Source organism: Carassius auratus, chromosome 28, assembly GCF_003368295.1.
Source record: "Carassius auratus strain Wakin chromosome 28, ASM336829v1, whole genome shotgun sequence".
NCBI classification, from domain to species: Eukaryota; Metazoa; Chordata; class Actinopteri; order Cypriniformes; family Cyprinidae; genus Carassius; species Carassius auratus.
The window spans coordinates 10,009,700-10,030,539 of NC_039270.1; the positions used below are offsets into that span (position 1 = coordinate 10,009,700).

General features: G+C 39.6%; 1 protein-coding gene across 6 annotated transcripts in view; it reads right to left on the bottom strand.

The window, feature by feature from the left end:
- Nucleotides 1-342: 342 nt before the first annotated feature.
- LOC113046766 (gastrula zinc finger protein XlCGF8.2DB-like) overlaps nucleotides 343-20,840 on the bottom strand; it is a 110,223-nt gene continuing 89,725 nt past the window's right edge. The window contains exons 1-3 of one of the 6 annotated variants that reach the window (XM_026207725.1): nucleotides 13,275-13,357; nucleotides 8,139-8,259; nucleotides 343-2,075 (exon numbers count right to left, since the gene is read on the bottom strand). In XM_026207725.1, coding sequence (XP_026063510.1) covers nucleotides 1,087-2,075; nucleotides 8,139-8,208 — 1,059 coding nt within the window. In that variant the 5' untranslated portion in view covers nucleotides 8,209-8,259; nucleotides 13,275-13,357 and the 3' untranslated portion in view covers nucleotides 343-1,086. The other 5 variants (XM_026207727.1, XM_026207726.1, XM_026207728.1 and 2 more) reach the window with 5 other exon arrangements.

Consider the following 20,840-nt stretch of genomic DNA (forward strand, 5'->3'; position numbering starts at 1 on the left):
CCCATCACTACACTGGGGCCCTAGCACCCACACAGACCACAGGGTGAGCACCCCCTGCTGGCCTCACTAGTACCTCTTACAGCAGCAACCTAGTTTTCCCAGGAGGTTTCCCATCCAGGTACTGACCAGGCTCAGTCCCGCTTAGCTTCAGTGGGAATGACATGAGGGTGAGTAAATGATAACTGACATTTTCATTTTGAAGTGAACTATTACTTTAAATTCAAGCAGCTCTAATTTATCCCTCTCTTTTGCTTTAGACCATATACAAATGTTAAATCTTTTAATAATATGTTAGGGTTACCACTGCATCCCATCTAAAAAAAAAAACAATGCAGCCATTGATTTAGTTATTTTTTTATATCTTTCAATGTACTGTAATTATAAAATAACTTCATGGTTATTTAATTCTAATAAGAGTTTTTAAAAACAAACAACAACAACAAAAATTCGTATATAATGCACAGGAGAGCCTTGGTTTGTTTACATACAAACAAATGAAAATATATTGGCATCGGCTACATTTGCCGTATTTTTCTGACTATAAGTCGCACCTAAGTACACGTCGCATCAGTCCAAAAATACGTCATGACGAGGAAATAAACATATAATTCGCACTTGGACCCAAGAACCAAGGGAAAACATTAAAGTCTACAGCCGCGAGAGGACGCTCTATGTTTTCAGGTGTAGACTACAGGAGCACTGAGAAGTATAGCGCGCACTCTCGCGGCAGTAGACAGTAATTATTTTTCTTGGTGCATGTCAAATTAATTTTGATAAATTAGTCGCGCCTGACTATAAGTCGCAGGACCAGCCAAACTATGAAAATAAGTGCGACTTATAGTCTGGAAAATATAGTAGTTGAAAAATAACGGAAAATATCCAATATTGTGCATCCCTACTCACAAATATTCATATTTGAAACTTGTTGACATTTTACAGCATTACTAGTATTTTCTAGTCCCATTTAAATTGCAGAGCCAAATTTTATTTCACAATTTGTTATTCTCTAGACAGAATGAACAGGTGATTTTTGAAATTGTTCTATTTTGTAAATCTCTTGCCACTGAGGAAACACTAGAATTCCTTTCAAGAGTGAGTCAGCAGATGGGTTTTCAGGTCTCTCTGATATGTGAAACCCTCGTCACACTCAAGACACTTGTAAGGCCTCCCTCCTGTGTGAACTCTCATGTGAACCCGAAAGCTTCCAATTAATCTAAAGCTCTTTCCACAATGAGGGCAGATGTAAGGCCTCTCTCCTGTGTGAACTCCCATGTGAGTCTGTAAGTTTCCTTTGTATCTGAAGCTCATTCCACACTGAGGGCAGGTGAAAGGCTTCTCTCCAGTGTGAACTCTCATGTGAACAGCAAGATTTGTATTGTTTGAGCAAGTCTTTCCACATTGAAGGCACATGTATGGTTTCTCTCCAGTGTGAGTGATCACATGATTCGTAAGGTTTTTGCTGTCTGAGAAACTCATTCCACACTGATGACAAGCAAAACTGATCTCTCTTAAGTGAACTTTCATGTGCTTATTAAGGGTTACCTTACGTCGGAAGCTTCTTTCACACTGATCACATGTAAATGGCGTCTCACCAGTGTGACTGTTTATATGATACTTAAGGTTTAGTTTTGTTGTAAAGCTCTTTTCACACAGTTTGCAGGCGTAAGGCTTCTCTCCAGTGTACAGGTTGCAGGCAAAAAGCTTCTCTCTAGTGTGAACTCTCATGTGTGTGTTTAAATTTCCTCGCTTGGAGAAACAGTTTCCACACTGAGGGCACTCGTAAGGCTTTTCTTTAGTGTGAATACGCATGTGGTCTTCAAGGGTTCCTTTTCTAATGAAACACTTCCCACACTGCTGGCAGGCATAAGGCCTCTCTCCAGAGTGAGCTTTAATGTGGCATTTCAGGCTTGCCTTTAAAGAGAAACCCTTTCCACACTGTTGGCAGGTGAAATTACTTTTTTGTGAGGAAGTCTTATCAGATATTTCTTCAGTTACGGTATCTCGATTTTTCTTTCTTTGTCCTTCTTCTTTCATTCCATCAAGTACTTCACTCTCCTCTTTCTGCGGCATCAGATCTAAAATTAAAAGAGAAAAATACAAGTTAACTCCAGTTTAATGGGCACAAAGCAAAAGACAACTAAATAGACATGTAAAAGATCAACAACAAAAAAAAACTCCGGAGGGCGTGTCAGATTGCACACAATAGTATATATTATAACAATAAAGTTCTAAAATATACTTTAAAATACATTAGAGATGTGACGATTAACTGTCACATCCCTAATATCACAAAGATCGATGAATGGGAAGAAATCTGGTTGAACTGCACTAGAGAAGGCAATGAGTGTTATCACTACATTGGAGATACACTAGCTTTCCAAAGGCAGACGAGCTAAGAGTTGTCACAATCGTCCAGGTTTAAATCATATTCAAATTGATTTGATTTTGATGCAATATTTAAACTGAAGCTCGCAACAGGCGACTATGGTAAGAGGCATGACATTTCCCGACCAGGAACCGAGTGCTGCCAATCACAACACACATTGACCCAGCTAACCAATCACAGCACACACTGGCCCATCTAACCAATCACAGCACACACTGGCCCAGCTTACCAAACACATTGGTTTTAGGGATGAGTTTAGCTCCATTCACACAGCCTATTGGTCTGTTTACATCTGGTCATTTCATGCGTTTTTGCTGATCGGATAACTCATTTGTTAAAATGTTTCCATTTACACTTTGCTAGCTTCCAGCTTTGTTACCATTCAGACGTTCTAGCTTACTGCTCTGCACTTTGCTTCTTATTTCTGTACTTTTCTGTGATTTTTCTAAGATTTTTACTTCAGCGGATCTTCATTGCTCAGACAACAGATTTTTGGCACAAATGCTAAAACTAAAAACTTTGGGACTGGAATAATACTACAAAAAGAAGACTTTGCTTCCCACTGCCAGCAGCTTACATTCCGGAGATGGGATAACTTCCTACATTCAAACAGAAGAGAGAGAAAATGCCTCCTGTTGGATTTACTTGTTGCATGAACTGCTGCAAACTTCTACAAAGGATTGTGATACTTGATACAAAGTTACTTGCTGGACTTTCAAAACAGGCGGAACACTCATCAGAACGTCATGGACCCTCTCAGCATACAGTCTGTGAGTACCAGTAATCTTCTGAATCTCAACAGTTTATACCAAGTGTAGAGGAACAAGCCGAAACTGATCGCCACACTAATCGATGGCTCAAACAGGGAGCGACACGCAAGGGCTCACGAGATATAATACTTTCTCGTATTGCTGCCGTAGCTTCCTCTACCCCAGATTCGACTATGACAAGGCTTGAAAATACCAGTATTCTAACTCCCCCTATACATCTCGAGAACACATTTTATACTGTCCATGTCCAGAAAGGTAAGAAAAACATCAAAGTAGTCCATGTGACATCAGAGGGTCAGATAGAACTTTTTGAAGCATCAAAAATACATTTTGGTCCAAAAATAAGTCTTACGGATTTGGAGCAACATGAGGGTAAGTTATTAATGACATAATTTTTATATTTGGCTGAACTAACCCTTTAATGAATGCGGGTGAGGAATCCCCAAATAAGATTAAACATGGATCGGATCAGCCAGCAGCTAACACCGCTACTAACAGGTGCTCAAGGTCGAGCAGACACCTGCATTCAGCTCAGAGCTCAGCCGAGCCCAGGACTCTGATAGAAGGTGACTCTATTAACAGAAACATTAGTAGCAGGACTACAACATCCTGTCTTCCTCAAGCAACGGTCTTTGATGTGAACAAGGAACTTCAGAACATTCTGATGAAGCACAAGACTAAAAATTGGGGAAGAAAGATATTCGGAAAGAGCAGTCAGAACTCCTTAAGAAGGACTTCAGTAAACTCTTTGAAACACTTCGAAGACTCAAAGTTCAGCCATTCATTAGTGGACCACTCCCAGCAAGGGGAACACATATGTTTTCACGGTTGTTTTGACTGAACACATGGCTAAAAAGATTATGCAGTATAAAAGATGTGAATTTCATTGACAACTTCAATCTTTTCTGGGGCCATAGACAACTTTTTAAACCGGATGGCCTCCACCCAAACAAACTTGGTGCTACAGTGTTTAAGGACAATATCTACTTTTCCCTCCGTCATCCTTGGTGCTAGAGGGCAGGCTCCTAGATGGTTTAGATCCTACCTGTCCGATCACTACCATTTTGTTTACTTAAATGGGGTGTCATCTCATTTATCATTAGTAAAATATGGAGTGCCACAACGATCCGTCCTAGGTCCCCTTCTATTTTCAATATACATGTTGCCCCTTGGTAATATTATTAGAAAATACGGAATTAGCTTCCACTGTTGTGCCTATGATACTCAGCTATATATCTCAACGAAACCAGATGAAACTTTTCAATTATCTAAGCTAACAGTGTGTTAAAAATGTAAAAGATTGGATGACAAATAATTTTCTCCAATTAAATTCGGATAAGACAGAGATATTAATTATTGGACCAAAAAACACTACACAGAATGTTGTAGATTACAATCTGCAACTAGACGGATGTACTGTTACTTCCTCTACAGTCAGAAATCTGGGTGTTATATTAGACAGCAATTTGTCTTTTGAAAATCATATTTCCCATGTTACAAAAACATCTTAGAAACATTGCCAAGCTACGAAACATGTTGTCCGTTTCTGATGCAGAAAAGCTAGTTCATGCATTCATGACCTCTAGACTGGACTATTGTAATGCACTTCTAGGTGGTTGTCCTGCTTCGTCAATAAACAAGCTACAGGTAGTCCAAAACGCAGCAGCTAGAGTCCTTACAAGGTTAAGAAAATATCATCATATTACCCCAATTTTCAGTCTCTGCACTGGCTACCTATTAAGTTCCGTATCAGTTACGAATTGTCATTACTTACCTATAAGGCCCTAAATGGTTTAGCTCCTGCGTACCTAACTAGCCTTTTACCACGCTACAACCCATCACGCTCCCTAAGGTCACAAAATGCTGGACTTTTGGTAGTTCCTAGGATAGCAAAGTCCACTAAAGGAGGTAGAGTTTTCTAACATTTGGTTCCCAAACTCTGGAATAGCCTTCCTGATAATGTTTGGGGTTCAGACACACTCTCTCAGTTTTAAATCTAGAATAAAAACGCATCTCTTTCGCCAAGCATTCGAATAATGTATCTTTTAAATTGTGAGTGCAGTTGCATCTGATCAAATGTGCATTTTTATTCATTAGCTTGGGTTCAACTAATTTTACTTTGTTGGATCAGCAGCTATGCTAATGATGTCTCTATTTTGTTTATATGTTTTGCGTAACTAGGATTTACACAAGCTCCAGTCTGGATCCAGAACACCGGAGAAGAGATGATGCTGACCCTCAGAGGACCTCAGATGATGCTAACCCTGAATCAACAAACAGAACTAGCAATTATTGTTACATGTGTGACTGCATCATATAATAATTATTAATTAATAATATTAATAATGTTCATCGTCTAGCTGACTACGTCTTGTATTATTTTTTTCTAAAAATCCTGTCAAACGTGCACAAACTGACAGTCACCACCATAAGCTACTACTTAATATTGTAGAAACAATTTTCTGTAAAGTTGCTTTGTAACGATTTGTATTGTAAAAAGTGCTATACAAATAAACTTGAATTGAATTGAATCCTTCAGCAGAGTGTGTCAATCCATTCAGCACACACACACCAGGTCCGAGTCATCATTTGGTTAACATATCCCACAAGGGCACTGATAACACCATACAGCCAAAACAAGCACTACTGATAGACACTATCCCGACTGAACCCTGCCCACAGAGCTCCTCACAGACAGACTGTGATGTATCGAAACAGCTACAAGATTCAGCACCCAAGGATGACTTTCTGGAAAACAGCTAGGGAAGCCAGGACAACATATCACAGCCACCGGAAACACCAGAGACACAGCCCCGCTCACCAGACACATTACCCCTCTCCCTAGCATCTCCACTTCTGTGCTTCTCACAGAAAATTGAGGAATTGGTGTATGCTGGGACAAAATTCTCTCACTCATTCACTGCAAGCCCACAGATATCAACAAAAAAATGGCGGGCCCCTCAACCACCAAAGCCGATATTCAGACAGTCTCATGCATACCGATACAGATTCGGGCTAGATTCGCCGATTTTTTGTTGTTTTTTACTATTACTGCAAACCAAATAATTTTTAAGGATGACCTTAATGAAGATGTGAAGGTGTGCATGCTCAGTTTCCAGGGCGACGCTGATGAGAGCTCGGGACACGTGTCACCCTCCCCCCCTTAGCGTTGTCCTGTTCCTCTGGAGAAGCGGGGAGATTGGGGGAAGGTGAGGAGTAGAGCCTGACAGACCTGCGCAAGCTGACCATAGCGGGAGAGTCCGTCGGCATTTGCGTTGGCCGTCCCCGCTCGGACCACCCAGTTGTAATGCCGTTGCTGCACCTGCTGTGCCTTGACGAGGTGTTCCCGAACGATGGGCATTACTCAGTCAATCCACTCCCTCATCACACGCACATGCTCGATGGTAGTTCGGTTTACCGCCGGCTGTTGTTCCCAGGCCTCTCGGGCAGCGTCGAGTAGACCGCGGGGCTGTCGGCCGAAGAGCAGTTCAAATGGGGTAAAACCGGTGGAGGCCTGTGGTATTTCTCAAACGGCGAAGAGCACGTAGGGAGGCATCTGGTCCCAGTCCCGTTTATCTTACAACATCTGCAACATCAGCTTAAAGTGCTCGACGAGCCTGTCGGTCTGGGAGTGGTACACAGTGGTGCAGAGCTGTTGGACCTTTAGCAGTTTGCAGATGTCCTCCATCATCCAAGACATTAAGGGGTACCCTGGTCAGTCGATGTTTTGACCAGGCTGACCGCATTGCCAGAAAACAGAAGGGCGAGGAACGGGTGGCCGTTTATTTTCACTTCCGCCCGCAGCGCGTTCTCTGTGTGCACGGTGCAGCCCGCCAGCCAAGGTCGTCCAGGAGAGGAGGATGCTTCATTGCGCATGGGCTTATCTTGAAAAAAAAATTACGGTTCCCAGACACACTGCCACTTGGCCCTCCACCAGCTGGGTGAACTCCTCCGTGGTGCCTGGCGGTGGCACTGGACGGCCCTCGGTGGACGGCGATGGCTCCTCCAGTATTGGGAAGCCGGCAGGAGTCCCCCATGCCCTGCTCCTCCCCGTTCAGGCAGACGGCAGCAGGCTCCGGCACTCAGGCGAATGGCGCCGACTCCTCCGCTCCCTCACGGATGGCTGCCGCCCCTCCACATCGCGGGCGGCCGGCAGCGAGCTCATCTGTCCCCGGCAACTCATTCCAGCCCACCGCCTCGAGCGTCCATGGCGGCACACTTCCTGGCCCTGCTCGATGGCCCCGCAGACTCACCACAGCGGCGAGGGATCTTTAGCAGTGCGTGGGACTTGAGACCGGTGGGTCGAGCAGGTGTCGCTCATTTCCAATCACTCCACCGGCCTTGCTCCGTTCCCACGGCTCTCGGCCCCGCCCCACACGCCACATTGATATTTTGCAACAAGGCTTCAAACCTTGTATCAAAAAAGTAACATCTCACAGTTCAGTTCTCTGTTACACAGTGTCACTGTTCAGTTCTGCAAAGAAACTGTATAAGTCAATTGAGTCAAATTTTTATCTCTCATCTAGTGCTGTTACACCTTTTGGCAACATGCAAAACAACATTATCTTGGATAATAGCTTAAAAATTATGTTGGCATTTGTGGACAAGCATTAGTATGGTTAAAGACCTATGTATTCGACCACATCATGACAATGGTATTGGAGGGCTGAGGGAATTGAAAATGTTTTGCTTTGTTTGGGCTACTAGTGTATAATTTTTCCCCCCTAAATTAATGTGTGATGTCACAACAACAAATGCTGAACATAGCAGTAGGATCTTCTCAGCTGTACTTGGAGGCAGCATTAGTATTTGTCTGGTCATGTGATTTCAACACGTCTGTCCACCCGCTCCAGGCCAAATAAAACCACTTTTAAATTAAAAAACACTCATATGATAATTTTCAATAATCATTTATTTCTGTAGAATGTAACATTTTAATAAGGATCAAATAAGTGCGTTCAGCTTTGAGACTGAAAACCAACCTGTTTTTTCCTTAGTATCATCAATATCGTCAATCTTAATGTCTCCACTCTCATCTTTAATAGACGCCATCTTTACGACACATGGATCTCAGTAGCTTTACTTTCGATGTTCTTCAACACTCTGTCATGATTAAGATAACAATAATTAACAGAAATGAAAAATAAATCCAAACTAAAGCCTCATTCAGACTGTCAGATTAAATCCAATTTAAATCAGATCATGTTTAGATAGTTTGAATGGGAGTGAACTACTTGGAGCCCTATTCAAATCGAATCCTGGAAATCTGTTTCAGTCTGACCAAGCTTTTTCACATTCTCACACCTCGTAAAACTTGAACACATGGACATCTTTGCAAAGATAAGGTTGTTCTGTTGTGAACTGCAAGTCAAGCGGAAAAGACAAATAATCACAACAGCAACATGTTGTCATGTTGTAAGACGATATCAGGAGCCTGTTTCATAAAACAAGTTTACCAAATAAAAAGACGCTTAGCAAAGCGGGGATTAAAGTCCAAAACCTGACTTGAAATAAATAAATAAATATATCAGGGGTGTAACGATACGCGTATTCGTATTGAACCGTTCGGTACGAGGCTTTCGGTTCGGTACGCATTATGTACCGAACTGTTCGTTGGACTAATTAATTATATTTGGAAAATAAATAAAAAATTGTGAAATATAATTATATGCGTTCAACAAGGTAGCCCAATAACCCAAACGACGTAACAGGCAACGCCCCTGACACCCCCGAAGAAGAAAAAAACACCAACTTATGTTTATGTTAGGCTACTCAGTCAGGCGCTCGCTCACTCAGCACGCGCTGAAGGCTCATTGCAAAATGGCCAATGCGTTTAACAGACCAGAAATAGAAGATCCTCCAGTAACCAACAGGTCTGGTGTTTGGGTGCACTTTACCAATCGATCGGGGCATCCAAACAAGCACGGGAATCAAAATGGACTAGTACTGTACTGTGTCGGAATTTCCTGAGCAGTACAATACAATTAGCAGGCCTGCACTTTATTAGATATAAGAACTGTTATAAATAGAACGTATGCACGGGCAGTTTTGAAAACTCCACCTACTTTGCTTTTGGCATAGTCCAGCGCCACGCACCGCGTCCTGTGTGAAAGACCCTTTAGTCATTTTGTAACGAGCCTTCAGCACGTACTGAGTGAGCGAGCGCCTATAGTGGAAAACGCAGGTTTTAAGAACATGCTTAATGTAATTGAGCCCCGTTACAATATTCCTTCACGAGCCCATTTCAGCCAGAGCGTAATTCCTGCTTTGTTCCAAAAAACATAAGCCCTATAGAGCACCAATTGAGTAAAAACACACTCAATATAAAGTTATAGAGTTCCATATAAAAAGTTACATCTTTTTATTTGTTCATAACTACTACAACAATATAACATTTTTTTTTTTTTTTTTTATAAGGAGCTGTTTTTGTTTTATACAGTATGCTGCTAAGAAAACACCATAGAAGATGGGTAAAGAATAGCTCCATCATTGTTCAATGTAAAAAAAAAATAGTTTTAATAAATATATATATTTTTTTTATCAAGGAATTGTATCTGCAAAATTTTTTCTTTTTGCTGTATCTAAAACGTACCGAACCGTACCCAAACGAACCGAGACACCAGTGAATCGTATCGAACCGAACCGTGAATTTTGTGAACCGTTACACCTCTAATATATATATATAAATATAAATGTTGCTGTCAGGAGAGCGACGTTTAAGTGAACGAGCGCACTAAACAGATGGAACGCAATAGAATTATAGCACAAAAATTCTGACTTTTTTAGATTGTAATGTTTTAATGTTCTACTGCAACCATAAAAGGTACAGCTGTCATAAAAGCTAAGAGAAAGGCTGCATGGCTAGAAACTGCTGATCAACTTCAGTAGCGACTATGTTAAACAGGGTTCGTACAGAAACTTTGGAGGTCTTTCAAGGACTTTTCAAGCACTACTTTTTTGGTTTACAAGGACTACAATAAGATCGCTTATCAAAATATTTTGTTATTATCTTTCAAGTTCTAATGAACTTATAAAACTGAATGGCACAAATAAAGTGCAGCACAAAAGCATGCAATGAATGTGGCAACTTTAACATTTGAAAGGATATTATGGCAAAGTTATCGCTCTCCTTGTTCAAACTGATTTTGTTTTTCATGAATATGACTGACCTTAAGAATTAATGCTGTATCACACGCTAGGGAAATTATGACCTATATAACCATAATACACTTAGCTCAGGAGATATACAGATACTTGGTTCACTAGAATAAGACAATATAAGATAAGATTCTTTTTTTTTTAAATTACAAAGTATTTGTCTTTTATTCACCCACATAAAACAATGCAGTTGTATTTTGAAACATGTTAACTAATCTATGGCTATAAATAATACTTTTTTGGTAATCTCCTGATTATTTTGACAATTGAGTTATCTAATATTTTTAGTAATACTAAAAGACAGAAGTGAAAAACTATTTAAAAATAATGACTATTTATAAACTAACATGAGGTAATAATAATCGGTTCAAATAAAGTATCAAAACCAAGTAATTAAATGGTTTTATTGAACAATCCTGAAAAAATAGGCCTACATAATATTATATGCCTACACAAAATACTAACATAACCAATTTAAAGATTTTATGTATTAGAACAAAATATAAGTTAAAGGGAAAGTCGTGGCTTACTGGTTTGAGAGTTTGACTCCTAACCCTAGGGTTTGAGTCTTGGCCCGACAATACCACGACTGAGGTGCCCTTGAGCAAGGCACCGAACCACTGCTGCGTTAAAACTGCTCCAATACCTCACACCAGTGGTTTTCAACCTGTGGTATTGCAGGTGGGCTGCCAATTACTATTTGGGCGTGCGCGATTTCTAAATAACTTTATATCGCGATTTTCAGCGGCCTTGACCTCCCGCAGTATGCTATCTGATCCAATCAGAATGCAGCAACGCACCTATCACGAGAACAGAACAGACTGGGCATCTGCCTAACTCCAGGTTCACACTCTGTCTGTGATGCGTCTCTCTTCCGAGCCCATGCTGACGGATCAGAGCGTTCACACTTCACGTGGTAACAGGATAGAAATAAAAACATGCAAACATAATGAATATCTAGCACATGAGCATAGAGAGAGTTGTGAGTGCACAAGACGCAGTTTAAGTGAGAGGAGACACGTTTTAAGTGTGCATTCTCTCCGGGCGAGAGCAGCGTGTATTCGAGCAAGAACGTCTGGTTTTGTGACAGAGTAAAGGAAATCTGCGTGCGAACAGAGAGATTCGCGCTCGTGCATTATTTTAATGTGCTTTCATGCTACAATAACGCACTCTCGCTGCTGCTTCTGCACTGCAGACACATACTGTATACACCTGACACTGCCAACGGAGTATGTGTGAACCTGTATAATGCATAACAAATCTATTTCAACACCTGAGGCACCGCTGCAATTAATGAGCTCGATGAACAATGCATGACAGAAAAGAATAAGAGAAGCTCTCATGCATCCAAAATATCGACCCACACGAGCTCCCTGCAGCTGAATGGCACAGAGACCTGGACCATTTACATCCATGAACACATATGGATATTGTGAATTATCTTGTTTTTGGTTTAAGTTACTACACAATGCAGGAGTTTAAAGGCCACAAGTCTTTGGAAAGTTACGAGGCTTTCTGCTGTGGCTGGGTCCATCTACAGCAGGTGATGAAAACAGTGTTGTACCGGCCAAAGTAAGTATATTCACATGCGTTTTAGTGTATTGTAATTACATTGCATTTAGCAGACACTTCTCGACGAAAATGACAAAGTAATCAATAGCAAATGTTTTGTAAACAATAGATTGTAACGAGATGTTCAATGTACACAAACATTTCCAACATGTTTTTGATGTAGGCTAAAGCTGTGTATGTTTAGTTATGATTTGATTTTAGCCCAATGACACATACTGTTCCAGGTTTTCCAGTTCTGGGTTGGCTAGGGTAGTTAAATGTGTGATTGCAAGATGCAAATGTCCTGGTTAGATTAAAGCCATTAACATTGTGAATGCACGTTGACTTGCACCAAAAACAAGATAATTCACACCGTCCATATGTGTGCATTGAGGTAAATTGTCCAGTTCTCGGTACCGTTATGGCCAACCGGCTCAGACCCCTCCCAGATCAACCCAAATCGGCACGTAACTAACAGATAAAATCATCAGTTTTTGTGCAAAACTGCGTGACCGTAAATACTGTTAACTAAGCGAAGTGATATGGATCTGTAATGCGGTCAAGAGAGCTGCCTGTTTTCCCTGAAAATAACTGCAGATCTCAGAACGTTCGTCAGCCAATCAGATTCAAGCATTCAACTGCCCTGTAGTATACTGAAATAAGACTTATTTGGTAAACTTGTTTTATGAAACAGGCCCCTGTATTGCTGTTTTTAGCGTAGGTATAACAAAGCAACAGCATTGCCATGTAAACCAATGCACATTCTGTAAAACGAAGAGCTTCTGAACACACAGATAGGATATGAACAGATGCAATGCACAATCAGTCACTCAAATCAGATTCACTCTAGATGAACACAATCAGATTTGCTCTTACAGTCTGAACGAGATTAAACTCTCTGGCGCATCTCAATCAGCTCCTGTGTCCAGCAGTCCGCACAGATGTGGTTTACTTTAGGCATTTATTCATTTGTAGAACGCATTTGATACTTTAAATAAAAACATCTCCAGTTTGTTTGTTAAAGTTGATGTATTTACAGGGTTTTGAGCAGCAGATGCCGTCAGTCTGCGGTGAATCGAGCGATTTGAATCATTTAATCATTTTGCGGGGTAATTGATTTGGTTAAATTCCATCCAAGATCCTAAAAGCTCATATTATTCATCTCTACTTACCAGTGACTGAGTTAATGTATATTATAAACTGATTCCCGATATAAGGAGCGAAATGAGACGCGTCTTTTCTGTAACGCGTGTGGATGCGCTTCACTCACATGTGTAAAGCTAAAACATGTTAGATGAAAGCATTGCAGTGTTACATGCAATAATAATTAAGCCATTTTACATCACTTGTAAAAACATCCCGCAAAGGGAGCACTGATTTAAACGCTTTAAATTCTTAAAACCACAAACCGTTCTTCAGTCGAATCACAACAAATGCAGGAGTGCGGCGCAGCCTTGTGACGTCACAGCGCCACACCAAAATAAAAGTCCAGTACAAACGCTCGTCTAACATTACAGAAGTGCATAGAAATTTTCATAGAACAGTGTTATGGTACACTAGCAACAATACTGTGTTGGCAATAAAAATAATTTATGAAAATAATAGGCAGTTTCTGGCTCACTTTATAATTGTTCAAAAATGTTGAGATAGAAACAGTACTAAAGCAATATAACATTTCACATTACAACAATGTAAGTAAACTTGTAATTAATGTAGTGTAAAGAAATGTCTTTGTAAATTTAAACAATTTACATAATATACATGCATGCACAGACCTACTGCTGCAAAAATAAATAAATAAAGCTGTCTAGACAGTAATCTTGTTGTTAGTCCTCATTTGTGTGGCTTTGGATAAAAGTGTATGCTAATTAACTAAATATAAATGTAAAGTAAATCTATGTGATATCATATCTCTAATAACAAATAATCACGATCAAACAAATGTGGAGCCACAGTGTAAGCAGCAGACACTCGAGCACGCTCGATCATGACGTCAAACGGACGTTGCATTCTGACTGAGAATTAAAAATGGGTTGACATTAGCAGTGGTGTAGTTGTGCCTGGAGAAGTGGGTATACTTTTAATTTATGCCCCCATTTTTCTATAAAACAGCCCAGCAAAGGATGAACACCCTGTTATAAACAGAGACATGTAAAACCAGTCTTGCATGTTTAGTTCACTCTAAAATGGGCCAGAAGTGTTTGCACTCTGTTACTTAACTTCTACTGCTAATTTGTATTATTTATATTTTGTATTTGTATTTTTTCCTATATTTTCCTAATGGCAGTTTTGTGATTTTATAATTATATTCTACTTTTTTCCCCCAATTTGTATCACAGAAAAAGGCAGAAGATATATTTTATAGTATCTATAGCTAACTGTAATAAATGCTATGTCAGTTAGCACTGCATTATTCAGATGCTTTTTTATTACCAGGAGATGAAACACATAAATCATTTATTTGCATAATCGTGTGTTGTTTACCATCTTCACATTTCTTTTTATTCGGCTTATCAACAGTACAGATAGCTTTGGCTATATTTAGCTGGATGTCTGTATCCATATTAAGAATTACCTGCACGTCATTAACTATTACTTCAACAAGTTTGTACAATAGACTGACTCGTTCTCGAGTCAAGAACCGTTTCTGTCAGACGCGTCCGATTCGTGAACCGAGGAGCTGATGATACTGCATGTGTGATTCAGCGTGAAGCAGACCGACACACAGAGTGTCTGAACTGAACTGATTCTTTTGGTTATTGATTCTGAACTGATTCTGTGCTAGTGTTATGAGCGCGGGTAAACCGAAGGCTTGAATCAAGGGCAATCATCGCAAATGACGCCATTACGTTGAGTGCAAAAGAACTGGTGAACCGTTTTCTTCAACCGGTTTATTGAATCGAACTGTCCGAAAGAACTACTGGTGATCCGAAAACCGATGAGTCGATCTTTTGTTCATTATCTTGATTTTTAGCATTAAAAAAGTTAACAGCTTAAGTCATTTGTGGATTAATGCGTATTGGAGATGCGAACCGTTTAAAACGATTCAGTTCGATTTGGTGAACTGGTTAAAAAAGATCCGGTTACATCGAATGATTTGTTCGCAAACAGGATATCACAAACTGCTTTGTTTTGAACTTTCTCACAACAGACACGGAAGAGAAGACAATGATGAATAAAGTCGTAGTTTGTGTTATTTTTGGACCAAAATGTATTTTCGATGCTTCAAATAATTCTAACGGACCCTCTGATGTCACATGGACTACTTTGATGATGTTTTTCTTACCTTTCTGGACATGGACAGTAGACCATTCACACAGCTACAATGGAGGGACTGAGAGCTCTCGGACTAAATCTAAAATATCTTAAACTGTGTTCCGAAGATAAACGGAGGTCTCACGGGTTTGAAATGACATGAGGGTGAGTTATTAATGACATAATTTAGATTTTTCGATTTAACTAACCCCATAAAAGAATGTTATGTTATCAGAGAAGAGATACGGTCTTTCAACAGTCAGTCACTACAAAATTAACATACAAAAAACACTACATTCAAAGGCTTTGGCTGAGGACTAAAGAAATACAACCAGACACTGGAGTAAACTCTTATCACTCACACACAAAATCTGCGTGTCTCACTGCACCCAGCACCCTGTGTTCAAACCACCACCAACACTCGGAGAAAACAAGGGAGGATTCCTGGCTGAAGTCCTCAGCATCTCGCAAAAGAACTTCACAATCACTCACGCACACACACAGACACACAAAAGCCAAAATCATTATAATAAAATAAATTAAGCATAGATCAAGTCAATATAAACAACCAAGAAAACAATAGTAATAATAAACCAAAAAAAAACAAATATGCATGAACTGGTTGGCATATGCCTGAAACAAGCTAAAAGCATGCCCACTTTCCAGATTAGTGCCTAAACACACAGTACCCATAACTTCCTATGATAAAGGCTTACCCAACGATAAACTCAGTCAAGCACACTGAACCGTAACACTTCTAGATTGCTTGGTCTCATTTTGATCCTGCAGTGCCGCATGAACTGATTTACATACGCCTGAAACAAGCAAAAGGAATCACCATTTCAGGAGCAAACAAAAGCTGGCGCACAGCCGCAGTCAAATCACCACATGTTGGAAACAAAAGGGAACCCCCAGGTCAATCAGAAGTAACGTGTCTCGACGGGAATGAAAAGAGGCTATTTACGTCCGATCGGACATGACAGAATGTTGTCACAAAGATTGGAAGAAATTTGTCAGCGGCAAACACCAATTAATTTAATAATTTCTATTGGTAAACAATCACATCAACATGTTCATCTAAATTAGGGGTGCCAAACTCAAACAGGGGCCTGTTCTCTGTACGTCGCTAACTCAGTTAGCTGGATTTGAATGTTGGCGTGATCTTGAATCATTTGGTTCTTCGAAGCTCATCCCGTAGCTGCTGTCATAGCAACAGGTCCGTTAGTTTAAACCTGCTCGGGAGCAGCTTATTTCATGTAAACAGGATTAGATCGCTTCTTTTCAACCAGAACTGATACTCAAAATATGTCTTCTACCACCGCTACTTCATTACAAGAGTATCGTACTGATCCAGGGACAATAATTTAAAATAATAATCATTAAAAGAATATTTAAAAATAATATAAATACTGTGTAGTCCATAACAGCCTACTAGACAGCCAGTTTTACTCACTGAAATATTTATTTGTCATGAAATTATTAATTCATAATTGTATTAGAGTCTTACACACATGCTATACAGATAATAGAGTCGTGCATTATTTTGAGTGATGACTGCTATTATTCGAGTGGCTTGATGGAGCGCAGGAGATGCAGATATCATGAAATTGACCCTTTAGAAACTTTCATTAATGCCGTCACGTAACAAATCTGTCCAAATATAAAATGAAATGAATAGATAATTTCTACATTGAAATAAAAATGTAAAGACTGCACAACTATTATAAATTGCGAATCTAAATAATTGGGAATAATGAAAAAAAAAATCGAATAAAATAAAAACATGTATCTATTATATGTTTCATGTATCTAATATAACATTTATGTAGTTTTGTTTGCTTGGCTGTTTCCTTATAAAAGTCCAGAAATTTGTCAAGTTTTTAGTTGGGTGTCAGTTTAAATTATATGACGTCATTACATTGCCGTCTTGCCACCAGCCAATTGCTGCACTGCTGATCATGGTTTCGAGTATTGATACATCCAGTATTGTTCAAAATAATAGCAGTACAATGTGACCAACCAGAATAATTAAGGTTTTTAGTATATTTTTTATTGCTACGTGGCAAACAAGTTACCAGTAGGTTCAGTAGATTGTCAGAAAACAAACAAGACCCAGCATTCATGATATGCACGCTCTTAAGGCTGTGCAATTGGGCAATTAGTTGAAAGGGGTGTGTTCAAAAAAATAGCAGTGTCTACCTTTGACTGTACAAACTCAAAACTATTTTGTACAAACTTTTTTTTTTTCTGGGATTTAGCAATCCTGTGAATCACTAAACTAATATTTAGTTGTATGACCACAGTTTTTTAAAACTGCTTGACATCTGTGTGGCATGGAGTCAACCAACTTGTGGCACCTCTCAGCTGTTATTCCACTCCATGATTCTTTAACAACATTCCACAATTCATTCACATTTCTTGGTTTTGCTTCAGAAACAGCATTTTTGATATCACCCCACAAGTTCTCAATTGGATTAAGGTCTGGAGATTGGGCTGGCCACTCCATAACATTAATTTTGTTGGTTTGGAACCAAGACTTTGCCCGTTTACTAGTGTGTTTTGGGTCATTGTCTTGTTGAAACAACCATTTCAAGGGCATGTCCTCTTCAGCATAGGGCAACATGACCTCTTCAAGTATTTTAACATATGCAAACTGATCCATGATCCCTGGTATGCGATAAATAGGCCCAACACCATAGTAGGAGAAACATGCCCATATCATGATGCTTGCACCTCCATGCTTCACTGTCTTCACTGTGTACTGTGGCTTGAATTCAGAGTTTGGGGGTCGTCTCACAAACTGCCTGTGGCCCTTGGACCCAAAAAGAACAATTTTACTCTCATCAGTCCACAAAATGTTCCTCCATTTCTCTTTAGGCCAGTTGATGTGTTCTTTGGCAAATTGTAACCTCTTCTGCACATGCCTTTTTTTTAACAGAGGGACTTTGCGGGGGATTCTTGAAAATAGATTAGCTTCACACAGACGTCTTCTAACTGTCACAGTACTTACAGGTAACTCCAGACTGTCTTTGATCATCCTGGAGGTGATCATTGGCTGAGCCTTTGCCATTCTGGTTATTCTTCTATCCATTTTGATGGTTGTCTTCCGTTTTCTTCCACGTCTCTCTGGTTTTGCTCTCCATTTTAAGGCATTGGAGATCATTTTAGCTGAACAGCCTATCATTTTTTGCACCTCTTTATAGGTTTTCCCCTCTCTAATCAACTTTTTAATCAAAGTACGCTGTTCTTCTGAACAATGTCTTGAACGACCCATTTTCCTCAGCTTTCAAATGCATGTTCAACAAGTGTTGGCTTCATCCTTAAATAGGGGCCACCTGATTCACACCTGTTTCTTCACAAAATTGATGACCTCAGTGATTGAATGCCACACTGCTATTTTTTGAACACACCCCTTTCAACTAATTGCCCAATTGCACAGCCTTAAGAGCGTGCATATCATGAATGCTGGGTCTCATTTGTTTTCTGACAATCTACTGAACCTACTGGTAACTTGTTTGCCACGTAGCAATAAAAAAATATACGAAAAACCTTGATTATTCTGGTTAGTCACATTGTACTGCTATTATTTTGAACAATACTGTATCTCCTTTTTTAAGCCAACACATGAACGCGCAATTATCTCCGATAACTCAATCCAGCGATACTAATCATACACAACAGGTGTGTTCGAAGAACCCAATTAGCCGGATCAGGATTAGCACGATGATATCATCTTGGATGTGTCATTTGATCTCGGATGTAATAAGCGACGTACGAAGAACGGACCCCAGGTCTGGAGCTCTACAGTGTTTTGTTCCAACCCTGCTGCAACACATATACCATGCCATTTTCAAATAAGCCCCAAGGACTTGATTAGTTGGAGAGGTGTGTTTAATTAGGGTTTAATCTAAACTCTGCAGGGCTCCGGACCTCCAGGAACTGAGTTTGACACCCCTGATCTAGATAGAGCTGAATAAGAAGCATGGCAATACTTACCACTGCATATTTAGTTACCTAGGGTGACTATTTGTGCCATTTTTCCTGGACACATCCTTGCCAGGAAATTTAGCATTGCAATAACAGAAGCATTTTCTCAGAAATACTGTGTGACAGATAGCAGATTATGGCAAGAAATTATTCTGAAAAACCGCTCACTTGCAGCTCTGATGGAAAGCACAGGTGTGATTTGGGGAAAATTATCCATTTCAAATCACACACACACACACACACACACACACAAATAATCAGAAAAATTGCAATTTGTTATCTAAAATGTGAGTTTTACAATAAATTATCAAAAAACAAAAGTAGATAATAAAAAAGAATGTTAAGAACAATACTAATTATATTTAAAACTGCAATACTCAAATATAAGCCCAAGCACGAGACACTTGTGTCTGACAGCTTATCAGAATTCTTGGCCTTGTCATTTAGAAAAAATGTTTGGATAATATTTTGTTTGTTAAATCCAGCCTAGGTTTTTGTTTTTTAAAGTAATAACTAAGCGCCACCAGCAGACAGTAAATTGATCACAGCCTATGTTTGATCAATTTAGCCTTCTCGAACCATCACAACTTGCTATAAAATAAATTATATACATATAAAACAGTTCAAGCATATAACAATGTTAGTTTAAACGTTAAGCCTAGATAAATGTGCACTGTTAGGCACATATCCAATCGTTTGTGTGGAGAGTGGAAGCTCAGGTCCACTTTGCAGGACATGGAGGCGCCAGTGCTGTCACTTTTTTTTTCTCCAGTGGAACTTAAATATGCTGTTATTTTTGCTCGTAAGAGTAATAAATCATTCGGAACTGTAAAGAGTCTACTTTTATTTGTATGCCCTAGCAATAATCAACAAAACATTGTGCTTTTGTAAAATAAAGAAAACAATCATGATGCACTTTCTGCCATCACATTCTTGAACAGGAGCGCATCACAAAACTGAACTGAAACTCAGCGAATACATGCCTCACAGACATAATGTATATATATATATATATATATATATATATATAGAGAGAGAGAGAGAGAGAGAGAGAGAGCTTTATATTACAGCTCAAAAGAATTACAAAAATCAAAAACAAAAATTCTTTCATTATGCATTCCGTAAACATGCATTTCTCTCTAAAGGTGTGTCCAATGAGGAGATAGCCAGGATCGGCAAGTTCATCCTTGCGCATCTTACTCAGAAAACACTACTTAATAAACAATTCGAATATCAATTTCCTATTTTTCCCCCCAACACATTCATGATAATTACTTTTGCTGAGTTTTTGCAGCAAGCTTTAGCCTAATAGTGGAGCGGCTAAGTGCTTATGTTTGGCAGAATCGTTCAGTTTATGATACAAGCGTGAAAATTGGCATGAACAATCGCCATGGGTCACTTGACAAGAAAATTGTCCGAGCCACTTGAAATTTCAAGATGGCGGCCATTTTTCAAGATGGCAGACACCTTAGTGGAGCAGTTAAGTGATATAGTGGTTTATTTGGTGATACAACCATGAAAATTGGCATGAGCAGTCTCTGTGGGTCACTTGACAATAAACCACCTACAGCTACTTGAAATTTCAAGATGGTGGCCATTTTTCAAGATGGCCACCACCTTAGTGGAGCAGTTAAGCAATATAATTGTTTAGTTAATGACATAAGCATGCAAATTGGTATGAGCAGTCTCTAAGGGTTGCTTGACAAGAATACACTCTCAGCCACTTGAAATTT